The following is a 19,371-nucleotide window of genomic DNA, read 5'->3' on the forward strand; positions in this document are numbered from 1 at the left end:
TGAAAGTGTGAAGTCTTAACCACTGGGCCACCAGAGAAGTCCCATCCAGTATGTGTTATCTGCAGACTTTTTGATGACAGCCATTCTTACAGGTGTGAGTTGAAGTTCAATAACATTTTATCACATTTCTAAGTTCCTGTAGCCACCACCAGAGCAAAGGTACCGAACAACCAGGATCCTTCAAGTGGCTCCTTTATAACACTATCCACCTCCCTCCCTCCCTGATTCCTAAACTCTGGAAACTGTAATCTATTCTCCATTTCTATAAATTCATCATTTTAAGAATGCCATGTAAAATGGAACCATATAGTATGTAACTTTTTTCATGCAGCATAATTTCCTTGAGATTCATCCAAGCTGTTATATTAATAGTTCATTCCTTTTTATTGCCAAGTAGTATTCCATGACAAGGACATTCCACAGTTTGTCTATTTACCTGTTAAAGGACATCTAGATTGTGTCCAGTTTGGGGTATCACGAATAAAGCTGCTATGAACATTTTGGTCAAGGTTTTTGTGTGAACACATAATAGAATGTTAGCCCAAAATCTTGTAATGAATTTTTTCGTTTTTCAGAATTTTTTTAAAAAGCACTACTGTAAAAGTAAGATCATCTGGATCTCTTACTAAGATCTCTGTGACTTTGGGAAAGTCAATCCTCCTGAGCCTGTTACCACTTCTTCATAAGCAAGGGGATATGGATGTTAGATTAACGGTTGCCAAATGGTAGACTTGGAACCCTTTCTCAAAAGGAATTTAAGAAATCCAACATTTAAAACTGCTAAGAGAACATGTGTTTCCATATACCTATTTTTTCCTTCTATTCCCTTTAACAACCCTGCAAGGAAGAGGAGCTGGTGGGAAAGGGGTCTGTGGAACATCTAAGATGTCTGTGGTACAGTCTGAAAACCACTGGCTTGGATGAGCCTGAAGGTCTGTTTCAGCTCTAATATATAATTTTATTCTTTTTCTCAACCTAAAAATTAAGGAAACCAATGATCCTGTAAGTATGAAAATAATCACAGAGATGGAAAAAATGGCTAGTAGAGAAATTTCTATTTCAGAAACAGATCCATTTATTATTCAGTGAGTTGTTATTGAAGCTACTATGTGCGAGACACTGCTTAGAGCAGAGCATACCCATAAAGACAGCCCCCAATGATTGGTCAGTGATGAAGATGGGTATAGATAACCCTTGTACATTAAGAGACAAATCCAGAAGGGTGTATGTGAAGAGTGCTAAGGGAACATGTGTGCATGCTCAGTCTCTCAGTCATGTCCAACTCTTCTGTGACCCCACAGACTGTAGCCCGCCAGGCTCCACTGTCCATAGGACTTCCCAGGTAAGAATACTGGAGTGGGTTGCCATTTCTTTCTCCAGAGGATCTTCCTGACTCAAGGGTCAAACCCATATCTCCTGTTTTGTAGGTGGATTCTTTACCATGAAGCCACCAGGGAAGCTCAAGGGAACCGTAGGGGATATTTATTTTAATATGGGAGATTGTAAAAGGCCTTAAGTGCAATTAAAGGTTGAGAATCTATTCATTTGGTCAGTATTCCTTCAATAGTTTACTAAATAATATTAATTTCTCTAGACCCTAAGCAATAACAACAAAATATTTCATGACCTTGTGGAATCTTATCTATTATACCCCATGCTGGAGACATTAAATAAAATATGTTGCATATGAGAGGTTGATAAATGTGAGTTAAGAAATCAGTATTTTTCTAAACATTTGTTTTTAGCATCTCTTTTTCAGACAATACCTATTAACATCTTATATAATTAGGGTTATGTTAAACAACAGAAACAAGGGGAAACACCACCATATGGGGTAACATGAATACAGTAGAGATCTTTAAACAGTGGACTAACAGACCATACTTATTTTCAAGAAGGTAATGCCAAGGGAAGTACAGAATGATCTTGAGTGGTAAAAGGTGGTGGGCAGTGGGCTTTCTACTTAGAAGTTTGACCCTATAGTGTGGGTAGGAGATCACCATGGGTAGGAGACCTGAGAGCTATAAGCAGTACAATACAGAGGAAAGGTTGGGAGCGTGAAATATTTCTGAGAGTGAATTTAGTGAACACCTGTGAATGCAAGAAGAAGAAATTAAGAATGATTTCTAGGTTTCTGGCTTGGGAAATAGGGTGCATGGAAATGCTGCTAATTGGGAATACAAGAATAGGAACAGAACAGCAAACAAAGATAAATTTAGCTTAAAAATGTTAAGTCATGCATGTCGTTTGTTTTGGGTGAGACATGCAGGTGAGTAAATGGAAATACAGGTTTGGTGTCTGGTAAATTAAGAGAAAGTGACTTGGGAGTAATTAAAATATTTAATAGTTATTGGAAAGATTGATATCCAGGAAAGTGAGTCCAGCAGGGAAGAAAAGCACATCAGAGATGGAACCCTGGGGAACGAGAACATTTAAAAGGTGGTCAGGAAAAGAACAATTTGGGCATTAAAAGTACTGACTGCAACTGGCTGAATCAAACAGATTATTAAATCCCATGAGCTTGTTATAGTTTAAAAAAAAAAGGAAAAGGAAAAAGTCAAAAGTAACATAAAAACCGAACTCACATTGGATATCACCCCCACTGGAAGTAACTAGGGCTCTGACAATTGGAAATAATTAAGAAAAGAATCAAATATTTATTTTGCATTTGAGTCTAATTTCAAGATAACTAAATAACCATAGCTGATGAAGAAAAGTTTATCATTTTGGAAAACACCAGCTAATAAATGAAAAAATAACAATAACAGAAAATTCACCACTTAAAGTCCCTAATAAAATAACTGTTTCAAGTAATGATTATCAATGGATGAAACTATTAGATGAAAGCCCGACAGGGAACTTAACAATGGAGGGATCAGCTATAATCACAAGAATTCATCACATATAGTGGTGGAACACAGTGTTGTTAAGTCTCCTGATGTGATGTAATAGGGTGCAAAGGCACAAGCTATGGAAATAGTCTTGCCAAAAAAGTTTAATCAAAAATGGGATAAAGGAATAAGTGCAAAATACCACAAGGAGAATTTAAGAAACATCCACATTCCTGGGAAAAGACTAATTGTTATGTAACCATGGTAACAAGTCACCAGAGCCAGTCAATTGATCAAAGGCAATTTGCCTAAGTGAACAGTCTTTCCTTTTTGTTTTTGCAAACCAACCATTCAATAACTGCTGTTCATCTGTGAAAATTAGCCAAACAAGAATGAACTAACTCCAACAACCAGACCTGAGTACCAACAGTCCCACCCAAGTAACTACACTCTTACAGATGTCAACTCACTTAAGGCCCTGAAAACCTGCCAGTTCTTGAACTCCACCCTTCCTCCAAACCCTATATAAGAACAGTGGTCTACTATGCTTGGAGAGATGCTGCTGGACCACCATCACTTTCCCTTACTATAGTAAACAACAGAACCACCTTTATAATTTTTGTCTCAGATAATGAGAAGAGGTCTTATCTTTTGACAAGATAAATTTAGAAAGTGAAATGATATAAAAGTGACTTAATTTCTACAAGTAAATGGCAGGGAAAAAACAGGAGTACACTGTTCAAATGAACAGAAGCTTAAGAAATATAACCAAAGAAAATGTGAAAACTTGATCTGGGACACAGTTTTGGAGAAAACCTGAAAGATCTGGTTAAGGATTGATATTAGATGACTATTACCATGCAAACTGAAGCAGCTAAGAAATGACATGCCTGGAATGCTTGAAATATCTCAGCAAAGAAGAAAAAAAAAGAAAAGACTAGACAAAGCAAATGCAGCAAAATCTTGATGACTCTTGATTGGTATATGTATGTTCACTGTATTATTGTATTTTTGCAAACTTACACTGGAAATTTTTCATAAGAGGTTTCATAAAGAGAAAGGCAGGCACAGAAGGAATAGTCAAGCAAAAGAGACCAAAACAGGAATGGTTAGAGAGGTGGGAGCAACAGATAAAAGTAGGAAAAACTAAGTGGGGAGGAGGAGGCCAGCAGGGTCAAATATTCCTCAGAGAGACCTTCCTTAACTGTCCCACCTAAAATGACTCCTGCCCTCACTTCAAGATTACCCTGGCTTATTATCCCCACGGCTCCTATTACTATAGTAAATTATTATATTCGTTTAAGAGTAATTCCTTTGTTTCCCCCACTAGAACGCAAACTCTGTGAGATGACAGAAGATCCTGTCAGTCTTGCTCACATTCCATCCTAAGTACATACATATAGCAAGACCTCAATCATCTGTTGAATGAACTGTGGGAACAAATGATACAAAGAGTCACCTTTCAAACAATCTGTCACTAATTTGAGCAACCAGGAAATTACTGATGACTATAGTGAGAGAAGTTTCAACAGGGTGGTAGAAGTGAACAACAAACAGGCTATGGTTATGATAAAAGCAGCCAAAAAGGTAACAAAAAGCATAGACTACTCTTTAAAGAGACATTGTATCGAAAGAATGCAGGGAGATGCTGCAGAAACTTGAAAAAAAGGCCAAATTAAAGAAATGGTTTGATTTTTTCAACACTAGAGTGTGAGTGTTAGCTGAAAGGAAGGGGCCAGAGTAGATAAGAGTGATGAAGGTTCAGTGAACATTTGTTTATATAGCAAATACTTTTTAACATATTTTTTTACTATGAAGGATAACATAAAGTGCAAAAAATAAAACAAAAATCCCAAACCAAAGTACATAGCTCAATGACTGACCACAAAGTGAACAGTCATCTGACCAAGAAATATAAGATTTCCAGAACCACTTTCCTTATTCTGCCACAGGCTTTTGCCATCTAAATATGGACCCTAAAAACTATGTTTTAGTTTGTCTGCTTTTAAAACTTTATAAATAGAACAATCTATGTAGTATTCATTTTTTGTATCTGAATTGCTTTTGCTCAACATTCTTGTGAGGTTACCCAAGTTGTATATAACCAAGGTTTGTTAATTTTCTTTCCTGTATGGCACACTACACCCATGGGCAAAAGGCTTCAGCCTATTTTTGTATGGCTTTTGAGCTACAAATGGTTTTTACATTTTAAAAGTGTTAGAAAGAAAGAATAAACAATACAAATATCTGATAGAGACTGTGTGTGGCCTACAAAGTCTAAAATATTTATAGATAGTCAACCCCTGTTGTAGTCCATTGTATGAACTTACCATAATTTATTACTCCATTCTTCTGTTAACAATCTAATTTCTAACTTTTGGCTATTATAACTAATGTTGCTATTACTATCTAAGTACTGGTTTCTCAATGTGCAAGAAGTACCTTGATACATTTTCCAGGTTCTCTGCATTGAGTTCTTACATAACTTCTAGATTTATTTCTAGGTTTGATATTTTTTATACTATTGTAAACAGAATCTTTTTTAAAAAATTACATTTCCTGTTGCTAGTATTCAATCATGAAATAGATTTTATTTATTGACCCTTTATCCAGTAACTCTACCAAGCTCTTATTAATACCAAGGATTTATATGAAGATTTGTATTTTCTATGGACACAATCATTTTAACTAAATGAGATTTTTTTCTTTTTTTTTGGCCATGCCATGTTATGTGGCTTGTAGAATCTTAGTTCCCTGACCAGGGATCAAACCTGGGCCCTTGGCAGTGGAAGCCTGAAGTTCTAACCACTAGATGGCCAGGGAATTCTCAATGACAATTTTATTTCTTCTTTCTAAATCTCAAACTGCACTTCTTTTGGTTGCCTTACTGTACTTGCTAGTACCTTCAGAACAATGTGAACAGAAGTAGAATAATGGGCATATTTGTCATATTCCAAATCTCAAAGGTAAAGCTTTCAATATTAGCATGAAGATAATTATATGGGTTTGTTCATATTTCAACCACATAATATGAATATCATAATGTCAATGAATTTCTTAGTTATTTATTGTACTATATCTAACACTCTAAAATCTCACTTTTTAGTGTGAAGCACTGATTTTTAAATCTCATCAAAACACACACACTCAAGGCGTACTTACTTAAGAATCATAGTCATTGTTTCTTTTCGATCTTTTCCTTGGAAAGGTAGTGTACCAGTGAGCATCTCAAACTACAAAGAAAAATAAGAGGTATTAGTAAGTATAAAATTTTATCAAAAAGACAAAAAGCATTTTTTAATTACAATCAAATCTTCTGAAATTGCTACAGAATAAAATAAGTGACATATTTCTATTATAGTCACTACTGAACTCAAAAAAACACAAAAAAACCTCAAACCTTACCATTAACACACCAAAAGACCACCAGTCTGCACTCTGAGTATGACCTCGACGATTAACTACTTCTGGAGCCATGTATTCCACAGTTCCACAAAAAGAATATGCTTTCTTTTCATGGTCAATAGACTCTTTACTTAGGCCAAAATCTGAGAAAATAAATACCAATTTCATAAATACCCTAAAATAATTTGAACATACAAAGTTCAAACGTTGACTTCCAAAGGTTACATTAATAGTTCCAATATTTACATTAATTACTTAAAAATTCTAATTCAAGTTTTTAACACAATATGTTACTTAATATTTATATCATGATCAACCTTAAAGGAAATTATATAGAGCAGGAGAGACTATTTCAACAAAATGAGGATTTTTACCTGTTAACTTGATATGACCTTCTTCATCAAGAAGAATGCTGAAAGACAACAAAGTCAGAAAATCTCTTCAAACCACTAAAGAGAGATTTTTAGAAGCTAAAACTGAAATCACTTTGTTAAGCATCAGACCACTATAGTCATTCCAAAACACTGCCTTAGACTGTGAATAAGAAGGCAAAGGTAAAGGAGGAGAAAAACTATTCTTCTGGACACACACATATAACAAATCCCAAAGGCAAAGTGATATAAACTTGTATTAAAGAGCCAGGGACACTTGAGAACTATGAGGAAAAGAACTAAAACATATTCCTATAAGTTGCCCTTTCTAGTGCCTTTCTGCATAGGTAGCCGGCAACCCACTCCAGTGTTCTTGCCTGGAGAATCCCAGAGACGGGGGAGCCTGTTGGGCTTCCGTCTGTGGGGTCACACAGAGTCGGACACGACTGAAGTGACTTAGCAGCAGCAGCAGCAGCAGCAGCCTAACTAAACTCCCTAGTGCTTGAACAATAGACAAAGGGTCTAGAAATTTAAGCCAAATGTGTTAGAGCTGTTACTTTCTTGGTCTTTTAAAAGGCACCTGACTTAGTCATTCCTTCCTAGTTTTTTTCTGACACAACTTACACAATCCTCTTCTCTTCAACACACCTTCCTCACACTCCTTGCTTTTCTTTGATTCATCCTTTTATTGTGTATACTGGTATTACCCAGTGTTTTCTTTTTCAGTAAACTGAGAGCTCCTTGAGACTTTGATCTTATTCATCTTGTAGCTCAATGTCTGGCAGAGTACAGATAAGAAATGTACATTGCATGAATGAGACCAGTCTGTAAAGGGCCAATAGAGCATGCCAAAGACTTTGGATTTCTTCTCAAGGGCAATGAAGATCATAAAAGATTTACATGCAAGGAAGGCAGAGATAATCAAACCTGTGATTTTAGAAAACAATTTGGAAGGAAAAATAAAGACTATTTATTGTGTTCTTAGGTATGGGCTATGATAAAGAACAGAAAGCTAACCAAAAAAAATCACATGGATCTCAATGAAGTTATGAGCCATGCTATGAAGGGCCACCCAGGACAGACAGGTCATGGTAGAGAGTTCTGGCAAAACATGGTTCACTGGAGAAGGGAATGACAAACCACTCCAGTATTCTTGCCTCAAGAATCATGGACAGTATGAAAAGGCAATATGATACGACACTGAAAGGTCAGCGCACAGGTCAGTAGGTGTCCAACATACTACGGAGGAAGCAGAAAAATAGCTCAAAAAGAATGAAGAGGTTGGGGCAAAGTGGAAACAATGCTCAGTCGTCATGTGTCAGGTGGTGAAAGTAGTCTGATGCTATAAAGAACAATACTGCATAGGAAACTGGAATGTTAGGTCCATGAATCAAGGTAAATTGGATGTGTTCAAGCAGGAGATGGCAAGAGTGAACATTGACATATTAGGAATCAGTGAACTAAAATGGATGGCAGTGGGTGATTTTAATTCAGATGACCATTATATCTACTACTGTGCGCAAGAATCCCTTAGCAGAAATGGAGTAGCCCTCATAGTCAATAAAAGTCTGAAATGTAGTACTTGGGTGCAATTTCAAAAATGACAGAATGATCTCGGTTCATTTCCAAGGCAAACCATTCAACAACACAGTAATACAAGTCTATGCCTCAACACAACGCGAAAAAAGCTGATGGTTCTAGGAAGACTTGCAAGACCTTCTAGAACTAACACCCTAAAAAAATGTCCTTTTCATCATAGGAACTTGCCCTCCAAGTCCATCCACACTGCTGCAAATGGCAAAATTTTGTTATTTTATGGCTGAGAAATACACACATCTTCTTTATCCATTCATCTATTGATGGACGGTTAGGTTTCTTCCATATCTTGGCAAGAATAAATAATGCTTCCATGAACACTGGAGTATGTGGACTGCTGCTGCTGCTGCTGCTAAGTCACTTCAGTCGTGTCCGACTCTGTGTGACCCCATAGACGGAAGCCCACCAGGCTCCCCTGTCCCTGGGATTCTCCAGGCAAGAACACTGGAGTGGGTTGCCATTTCCTTCTCCAGTATGTGGACTACATCTCAATAAAACTATTTTTTAAAATTCTTCATAGAACAAGGTTCTTGTTTATATCCTTTAAAAAAAGGATGAAGAAAACCCTTTCTTGCTCAAAGTGGTAGACAGTAAATACTAACAAATTAAAGCACAGAACTGTGTGCAATTTTTAAATATTAGTTTCTTGGTAACCACTACTATAAAAGTAATGCGAAATTTGCTCAACTCACACTAAAAATTTGAAATCATGTCGAGAAGAAAATTTTCAATAAATGGTATTTGGAGGAAACAATTAGCTCCATGCCATCCCTCATACCAAAAATTTTCTAGATGGAGTTAAAAGTAAAAAAAAAAAAACAAAAAAAACCCCCCATGGAATTAGAAGAAAAAAATCAGATCACGAGAATTAGAAAATTCTCATGAATTTAGACAAATTAGAGAATTATGGCTCCTAAGAATAGAAGCCATAGAAGAGATCTCAAAAGATTGGTAGACCTGAGAAAAATACTTGTGTAGGTTAAAATAATATAAAATTTTAAAATAAGCTAGAAAAGCATATCTATAATATATGTCAAATGGTAAAAATCTTAGCTTATAAAGAATGGTATCTTACAAATCAATGAGGAAAAAATAATGCTCCAAAAGAAAAACTAGCAAAGGCAATGAACAGAAAAATCACACAAAAAGACAAATTGCCAATAAATCTACAAGCACAGATTTGAATGTAAATGAAAACAAGGTAACATGAACAGATATTTTGATTAACAGAAATTTAAAAGTATGAGAATACGGAGGGTTAGCAGAAATGTGAAGCACAGGCACTTTAACTCAATGTTTGTGGTCATTCGATGAAATAACATTATTTTGTTTTACCACTTAAATAATTAATTACATTGAACTAAACTTAGCAGCATGATTCCTTACTTTTCTGGTTTTAAGTCTCTATAGATTATTCCCAGGCTGTGTAGATGGTCTAAAGCAAGTGCAAGTTCAGCCAAGTAGAATTTGACATCTTCTTCTGTGAACATCACCTAAAATAAAATAATAATTTTTCTGTCTTTATTTTGTTTTGGTGTTTGCTATTTTTATTTAAAGTTCCACTCTATAATTTAAATATTAAAAGTTATAAATATGGTTAATTAGATGTAGCTTCCTCTACAATTCACTTATGGAAGATATTTGCAAAGATGATTACATCAGCCAATTAATGACTTACTAAATGCTAAATATGCACTGTGCGGGAAATAATTTTACATTCTGTTAAGTAACAACTATATTCAGATTGTGCCACTGTTGCCCCACTATAATAAAATCTTAGAAATGAAAAATGATCTTTACAATGTATGCTGAATTTCCAATAGTGATTGTTCAAGGATATTTGTTGATATAATATTGCTTCTGAGAAACCTAAAGCTAAAAGAAGCAGGACAATAGACAGTTTATCAATTTAAAATCTACCTTCAGAATAAATTTGAAAGTTGGGAAAATAACTCTTTTTGGCTCTGATTCTTCAATGTAAGAATCGTGTGCCACTTGAGAAAATACGATAAGCGTAATATTGAAACATAACAAAGCTTTACTTAAAACGGGATACATATAAATAGATTTAAAACAGAGATTAATTATATACCTCTTTGGATAAGCGTGTAAACAAATCTCCTCCCCTGAGAAAGTCCAATATAAGATACAACTTCCCTTCAGTTTGAAAAGCTGAAACAAAAAATAAAAATTTCCATTTAATTCACAGTTTAATTTTGGGGGTTTACATTAGGTCAACTCATTCACAAATAAATACTATGTTAGCAATTAATGACTATATTAAATTTTTTTACAAGTTAATCACCAATTACTCTTACTTTTCATGTAGAAATGTTAAATGCAGTGTTTCTTATTATGGAACCACTAGAAACATTTGTTAGATTTTATTCAGGCAATAGTCTCTTAAGAATACAATAGTTCTAAAACATGTGGTCAGTAAGAAAAATTTCTAACAGAAAAGACTTACTTAACCATGAAACAAAATACAAAAACCATGTCACTTAACTACAAAAAATGTGGACTGGTTAGCTTTAATTATACATAATAAAAACATCAGGATGTCTATCTTAGGGATTTTTTTTGCTTTTAAGTTAGGCTAAAATACTGGCACATTATTATTAATTATTATAATTTTAAAATGATTATTATTCCCCATTCCTATGGCATTACTCAGAAACTACAATGTTTAAAAGAAACATGAAGCTAAATGCAACAAAAGCTTTTAAAATTTATTTAAGAAATAATGGTTCAATTTCCATGACTTACTATATGTATCTACTAGACATATATGAATATATACAAGTAAATATTTATATACATTCGTATATCTGCATGCAATCAGGGAGTGGGAGAATGAGGTAAAAGGATGAAGTAGGAAGTTGTTCATAACTTACCATAATGCAACTTGACGATAAAAGGATGGTTAACTTCTACCAAGATATCACGCTCCATTTTTGTCCGAACACGGTCTCGAACTATAAAATATTGTACATATGGCTATACTGCAATAGCTTCCAGAGACAATCTTTGAAATAAAACCTCTTTGGTGACTACATTAAATACAATTTTGCTTATATGTATAAAAGTGTGAATTCACATAGAAATAAAATTATATGTATAAATAAAACTATTCATTACTCTTAAATTTTCAATATTAACTAATTTAACTGAATTATATTACCAGAAAAAATTGGATATATTTATAAAACCTGTGTTCTACATTAAAAAAATAGAGAACATATTAGATGTTGGCTTTAACATCAGATTTATAAATATTTTGATCAAAGTTATGAAAATTGGCCAAAAAAGAAGCAACTTTTAAAAAATGGCATGCTAATGAAATATTAAAACACAAAAATATGAAATAGGTTTAAACACCCCTCCTTACCAACCATATCAATTCAATTCAACAAACATTCATTAAACATCTAAAATATATGGTAGTCAAGGTGAAGGGCAGATATACCCCAAAAGGTATATTTTGAGGGAGGCAGGAGAATAGAGATACTGAGAGGAGATATTGTGATGCAGCTAAAAGAGTAAAGATTTTTGGAATTAGAAAAATCTGGATACCGATCTGTGTAATCTAGAGCAAGTTACTTAAACTCTCTGTGCCTCTATTACCTTTCATCTATAAAATGGGGATAACACCACTATATCTTTGGGGGCTGTGTAACCATTTGACATAAGGTTTGTACATCCCAGAGCCTGATATAAGAGATATTCAATTATAGCACCATGTATATGATAAAGTTATAGGACCATGAATATTATAAAGCAATAAAATGATGTACTACCACCAGGAAGAAGTACAAGAATTCAGAAAAGGGAAAGAGGAGTTTTACTTGCACAGGAAGGCTAGAGTGAAGAGGTGTTTGGGACTCTCAGTAGAATTTAGATGGGCAAGAAGGATTGGACACAGAGAAGAAAAGTCCAGGTATAGAGTACCAGTGCAAGCAAGGACATGGAGGCATGCATGATGCGCAAGAAGGAATCTAATCAGTGTTGAAACTGGTTGGGGGCGGTAGGTGGGGAAGTGAGCGGGGGAGGGGGGCAAGGAAGGGGAACGTGGGGGAGGATGTGAAGTAGGGAGGATTCAGATTCCTGACAATTTGGAATGCCAGGATGAATTTACATTTGACCCTGTATGTGGGCAAAGATCTCTTTTACCAACAAAACATTTCCTGAGCAAACTGTGTGCCAGGCACTGTGAGATACAAATAAAATAATCTTCAATAAGCTCATAATCTGGTGGGAATGTGACAAGTAAACTGATGATTAATCATCTGATAAGTACTCTGTTGGTAGCTGAATGGATTTAAGAGTTGAAAATGATCATTTCATTAAAGTTATTTTTTCTCTTGTGTAATAAGGACAAATCACACATAACTTCTATTTTTCAGGCCAAAGAGACTGCATGGTTATGTCAAAGATTAAATAGAAAGAACAGGAGAGTCTTTTGGGGGTGCAGAGGTGGGAACAGGGTTGGCTTCCTTGTCAATTAAAGGTGACTACTGATATTTAAAACTCAGATATAAGCCCTCTGGAAAAAATAAACAAAGCTTAAAAAAAAAAACCTACATTTGTCATTCTACCAGTTTTCTACCTCCAAATGGAAGATTTTGGTGCTGAAAATATGCAAAACCGGAAAAGGAACCAATTGCTTTGATATCAATACAGCTGTTTTACCTGACTTGCTTTGCTGATGGATCAAATTCAGTTATCAGTCTCTGATTTCGTTCTTTTGTCCTATCACTACTACTCTGGTGCCTCATGTCCAACAGGCCCTTTCAACTATTTATGTGAATGAGGATAATCACCTAGGTCTGCTGACAATTCTACTCTAGCCCAAAACTGCCCTTTTTTCCATTACTACCCATAAAATCTTGGATTATGTTTTGGTTACTTTAAAGCTAGATTACAAATTTCTATCTCTTTCAGTAAGTATACAAAGCTTATTATTTAAAAATCACTCCTCTGCTCAGTAAGCAGCAAAAATACCTATCAATATATTTCAGTTCAGTTCAGTTCAATGCAGTCACTCAGTCATGTCTGACTCTTTGCGAACCCATGAATCACAGCATGCCAGGCCTCCCTGTCCATCACCAACTCCCGGAGTTCACTCAAACTCATGTCCATCGAGTCAGTGGTGCCATCCAGCCATCTCATTCTCTGTCGTCCCCATCTCCTCCTGCCCCCAATCCCTCCCAGCATCAGAGTCTTTTCCAGTGAGTCAACTCTTCACATGAGGTGGCCGAAGTATTGGAGTTTCAGCTTTAGCATCACGCCTTCCAATGAACACCCAGGATTGATCCCCTTTAGAATGGACTGGTTGGATCTCCTTGGAGTCCAAGGGACTCTCAAGAGTCTTCTCCAACACCACAGTTCAAAAGCATCAATTCTTCGGCGATCAGCTTTCTTCACAGTCCAACTCTCACATCCATACATGACCACGGGAAAAACCATAGCCTTGACTAGATGGACCTTTGTTGGCAAAGTAATGTCTCTGCTTTTTAATATGCTATACTAGGTTGGTCATAACTTTCCTTCCAAGGAGTAAGCATCTTTTAATTTCATGGCTGCAATCAGCATCCGCAGTGATTCTGCAGCCCCCAAAAAATAAAGTCTGACACTGTTTCCACTGTTTCCCCATCTATTTCCCATGAAGTGATGGGACCAGATGCCATGATCTTGGTTTTCTGAATGTTGAGCTTTAAGCCAACTTTTTTACTCTCCTCTTTCACTTTCATCAAGAGGCTTTTGAGTTCCTCTTCACTTTCTGCCATAAGGGTGGTGCCATCTGCATATCTGAGGTTATTGATATTTCTCCCAGCAATCTTGATTCCAGCTTATGCTTCTTCCAGCCCAGCATTCCTCATGATGTACTCTGCATAGAAGTTAAATAAGCAGGGTGACAATATACGACCTTGACGTACTCCTTTTCCTATTTAGAACCAGTCTGTTGTTCCATGTCCAGTTCTAACTGTTGCTTCCTGACCTGCATACAGGTTTCTCAAGAGGCAGGTCAGGTGGTCTGGTATTCCCATCTCTTTCAGAATTTTCCACAGTTTATTGTGATCCACACAGTCAAAGGCTTTGGCATAGTCAATAAAGCAGAAATAGATGTTTTTCTGGAACTCTCTTGCTTTTTCCATGATCCAGCGGATGTTGGCAATTTGATCTCTGGTTCCTCTGCCTTTTCTAAATCCAGCTTGAACATCTGGAAGTTCAAGGTTCACGTATTGCTGAAGCCTGGCTGGGAGAATTTTGAGCATGACTTTACTAGCGTGTGAGATGAGTGCAATTGTGCGGTAGTTTGAGCATTCTTTGGCATTGCCTTTCTTTGGGATTGGAATGAAAACTGACCTTTTCCAGTCCTGTGGCCACTGCTGAGTTTTCCAAATTTGCTGGCATATTGAGTGCAGCACTTTCAGGATTTGAAATAGCTCAACTGGAATTCCATCACCTCCACTAGCTTTGTTCATAGTGATGCTTTCTAAGAGTCACTTGACTTCACATTCCAAGATGTCTGGCTCTAGGTGAGTGATCACTAGACCATTCACATATGACCTAAATCAAATCCCTTATGATTATACAGTGGAAGTGAGAAATAGATTTAAGGGACTAGATCTGATAGAGTGACTGATGAATTGTGGATGGAGGTTCATGACACTGTACAGGAGACAGGGATCAAGACCATCCCCATGGAAAAGAAATGCAAAAAAGCAAAATGGCTGTCTGGGGAGGCCTTACAAATAGCTGTGAAAAGAAAAGCGAAAAGCAAAGGAGTAAAGGAAAGATATAAGCATCTGAATGCAGAGTTCCAAAGAACAGCAAGGAGAGATAAGAAAGCCTTCCTCAGTGATCAATGCAAAGAAATAGAGGAAAAAAACAGAATAGGAAAGACTAGAGATCTCGTCAAGAAAATTAGAGATAGGGAACATTTCATGCAAAGATGGGCTCGATAAAGGACAGAAATGGTATGGACCTAACAGAAGCAGAAGATATTAAGAAGAGGTGGCAAGAATACACAGAAGAACTGTACACAAAAGATCTTCACAACCAAGATAATCACGATGGTGTGATCAATATATTTACTGTATATCACTCTTCTATTATTCTACTGCTATAAAACAATTACTTGGGAATTAAGAGCTATAGTTTAGTGGCCATGCTAATAACTAGATGAGTTACCCTGGTAAAATCCTTTGTTCAGGGACTTTCTGCCTTCTTCTGTATAAAATAAGAGGCTAGAACCAGATGGTTTTCTTTCTATTACGATTATCTTGTCAGATAGTTTCCTTATAAGCAACCTTGATGAGACCTTGTTTAGTTCAAAATGAACAGTAAGATTCACTCACTAAAGAATTCCTTCCTTTTGTTGGAAACAGGTCTGTACAATAGTTCTAAATCTGGTTTCTTTTATGTATATAAAGACCTAGTGACAAATATAAATCATCCTACCATCAAGAATTTTGATTAGGATATTAGTGGTTCAGAAGAACCACTAATTTTATATTGGTTAAACTCTAAATCCTGAAATAGAAGTTGTTAATACTGACTCATGTTGGCAAAGCAACTACATTCCTCTGGAATAATTTTTATTACACACTAGTTATTAGATTTTTTTTTTTAGTTATTAGATTTTAAACTCTACTTGACTTGAACATGAGAGCGAATAAGAAGAAATGCTGTTAGTGTGTCTAGAATTACATATTAAGCAAATTCTTTAAGCAATAGTTTACAAAACCTTTTAGGCCCACAGATTACTTTATTAGGACAAGAGTCCCTATAAACTCAACCTAACACTTTTGACTTCTTTTTGACCCCATTCATTGTATTAATAGAAACTTCAAAATGGAAAGAGACTTCTAATTAAACATTAATGTTTTTACTTTCTACTTTCTTTCAAAAATCCTAATGAAATTACAATAATGGGAAAATTACACATAAACTCACAAGGACAAAAAAGAGAAGAAGCAGTAGCAGAAAGTGACTAAGTGGTAACTCAAACAGCAAATCAGAGAAAGCTAAAATCTAAGCTTAAGGAAAAGACGCCAATAAGAATTCAGAAAATTCTTGCCACAAAATCCCTTCCAATCAACTTTTTGGTACCTCACTCTTAAATGAGGAAAAGATAGCAAAGAATTCCCAAGAATTTAAGAAAAGACTCTAAACATGAAAAATAGCTACCAAAATAAATAGAAAAGTATAGATCCTGATTCAAACAAACTGTAGAAAGAAAAATGAATTCTAACAATAGGGACAACTGGAAATTTGAACAGTTATCAGACATCTGTACAGTAATTTTTTTTTCAGGTATAATCACAGAATTATATTATTTCTTTAAAGAGTCCTGATCTTGAGATACACACCAAAACATTTACACAAGAAATTATACAATGTCTGAAATCTGCTTCAAATATCAAAACAGGGGAAGGGGAAGAACACAGATTAAAAAGATTGATCATGAGTTCAGAAACACTGAAGGAAAAAGAAGAGTATATGGGGGTTCTCTATATTTTTCTGTTTCTTTCTGTAGATGTTTGATACTATCCATAATAAAAATATTTTAAAAATGAAATAATTAGAGAACAAGGAAAAATCTAGGAAGTTAAAAATAATGGTAGAAACAAAAAGTCAATAGAGGGTTGGAAGACAGTTGATAACATTTCCTAGAAAACAGGAAAAAAATAAAAATTAATCAACAAATCCAAAGGTTCAACATATCCAAAGAGTAGCAGTTGTAAAATGGAGAAGAAATGACAAAATACTTCCCCAGAACTGAAGAAATGAGTTTCTGGATTGAAAGAGACCACCCCATTTCTGGTACAATGAATTTAAAAAATCCACACTAAAGAAATATCATTATATGAATTTCAGAACACCAGGGATAAAGAGTAAATTGATTACAAAGACTTCTAAAGAGGAAAAGCAGCTTACACACAAAAGACTGGGAACCAGAATGGCAATAAATTTCATAACTGCAACACAGGAAACTGGAAGACAATAGAAACAATGGCTCCAAATTTCTGAGGGAAAATTATTTTTGATCTAGAACTTTTACATCTAGTCAAATTATAAATTAAGTGAGGGGGTAGAATAAAGGCATTGTCAGACATGTAAAGTAACAAAAAATTTACTGTCCAACTTTTCTGAAGTACCTCCTAGAAGATGTATTCCACCAAAACTATAAAGCAAACTCAGAAAAATGTAGATACAGAATTCAGGAAAGGAGATCTAATCAGCGAAGATGTGAAGGATATGTGACTTCAGTATACTACCTGGCTCAGCAAGGAACAGCTTTTATAAAGCATCATGGAAATATTACTAGGAGGACATGAAAAGGGAAATTGTCTGTAGATGGTAGTATAAAAGAACTAAATCCAAAACTTCCATGGTAGGAAGTCAAAAGATTATGTCCCCTAATGAAAATGGGCAAAGAATTACAATATAAGAATACTGAATATAGAGGTAAAAGGCATAAGCAGCAGCTAAACAGACTGAAGTCATTGTCTCTGAGGGTCAAGAATTGGGATAGGGAGGAGGATAGGAAAAGCACTGATATTTTACAAGACTCTATATGCAGATTACTTTGAGAAAAATAAAAATTAAATTTAAGAACACACCAGCAACCTACAATTCCAATATGTCAAGTATCTTCAATCTTCTACGGTCTCTTCTATAGCTTATATCTATATACTTTAGGTAGACAAATTTGTTTTAATATTCACTTGCAAATTTTTATTACATTCATTTTTATGCTCACATTTGAAATAGTTCATTTAAATAATATTCTATTAAGTGGTATACCATGATTTTCTAAATAGTTCTCTATTTTTCAATATTTATAAGATTTAAAATTCCTGATATTGTAAATACTGTTGCAATGAAAAAATTGCAAGTGCACAAAATCTTCCTTTGAGATTATTTCCTCAGGTTACTTTAGCAGCAATAATGTCTTGCTATACTTAATGCAAAACAGCTTTCTAATTTATGTTGCCATCATATGAAAAAACTCATTATTTTATATGCATTTATCAGAAAACTGAGATATCTTTCTAACTATGGTTTATTTTATCCCCTTATAGAAAATGTATTCTAAACCCCTGTAGATGGAGGTTGTAATGTTATTTCTTAGAAACTCCTAACCCAATCATTCCTTTCACATTTATTAGTTGGAATTCTACTGTAAGAAAGAGCTTTCCCTTGTTCTCCATGAATTATTTTATGGATTAACCCATGGATTCTTTATTCAGTGAGTTGTAATCGATCACTATCATTAATTACTGCAATGTTTAAACTGTCCTAGATTTGGCCAATAGGAGTCTTTTAATAAATTCCTTATATATTACTATTTTGTAATATCTGAGGCAAATAATCTCCTGATTTCCTATTTATACTACTTTTCATTATATGAAGGGCCAAAAATTTTTGTACTGTCAAGCTGCTTATAATTTGTGATTTGCTCAACATTTCTTCACAAGTTTCCTAGGATGTGTTAAATTGTAAAATTCAGTTAGATTGTTGTTTACTATGGTATATGGTTTAAGAGAAGACTTAACTTTTTTCCAGGTTGTTCAGAAGTATTTCAAGCAAAATTTATAAAATCAGTATTAAATTTCTCATTTTCTGGACATATGCTTTGTCATACAGCACAGCAATTACTCAATATTTTTGCAACAAATACATTAAACTTTAATATATAATACTTTTGTACTGTTTTGTCCCACTGGTTTATAGACCTATATTATTTTCCCCAAAAAATACATTGAATTATTACTGCTTTAAATAAGCTTTAAGCCTGATAAAGCTTGTCCCTTTCTTATTCTTCTTTTTAGAATACTCTTTGAGGCATATGTTTTCAAGTGAAATTTTGAATATTTCAAGGAAAATGCAACAGGAATCTTGAGGATATGGAGCTAACTAGATGACTAGAAGAATACTGAGAATCTTATTAGCCTTCTCCAAAAGGAATTGGGCATGTTTTTCCTTTCCTAATATCTTTTAGGTTTCTCAGAGTTTCATTGTTTCCTTTATATATATTATGCACAACACAAGTGCTGTTATATACATGAAAACAAACTACTTCTGTTGCTTCTGTAAATGAACTCTCTTAAATAAGCTGGAGAAGACCCCTGAGAGTCCCCTGGACAGCAAGGAAGTCA

General features: G+C 35.0%; 1 protein-coding gene across 9 annotated transcripts in view; it reads right to left on the minus strand.

Moving 5' to 3' along the window:
• Positions 1 to 19,371, minus strand: part of RPS6KA3 (ribosomal protein S6 kinase A3) — a 161,437-nt gene that overhangs the window by 25,421 nt on the left and 116,645 nt on the right. For all 9 annotated transcript variants that reach the window (XM_088833883.1, XM_088833884.1, XM_088833877.1 and 6 more), the window contains 6 exons: positions 11,098 to 11,178; positions 10,296 to 10,375; positions 9,590 to 9,696; positions 6,611 to 6,648; positions 6,237 to 6,379; positions 5,994 to 6,064 (listed from right to left, as the gene is read on the minus strand). In XM_088833883.1, the coding sequence (XP_088690009.1) occupies positions 5,994 to 6,064; positions 6,237 to 6,379; positions 6,611 to 6,648; positions 9,590 to 9,696; positions 10,296 to 10,375; positions 11,098 to 11,178 (520 nt within the window). The remainder of the gene's footprint in view (positions 1 to 5,993; positions 6,065 to 6,236; positions 6,380 to 6,610; positions 6,649 to 9,589; positions 9,697 to 10,295; positions 10,376 to 11,097; positions 11,179 to 19,371) is intronic.

This window comes from Moschus berezovskii, chromosome X, assembly GCF_049115385.1.
Source record: "Moschus berezovskii isolate FMDL1 chromosome X, NW_MosBer_1.0, whole genome shotgun sequence".
Classification (NCBI taxonomy): Eukaryota; Metazoa; Chordata; class Mammalia; order Artiodactyla; family Moschidae; genus Moschus; species Moschus berezovskii.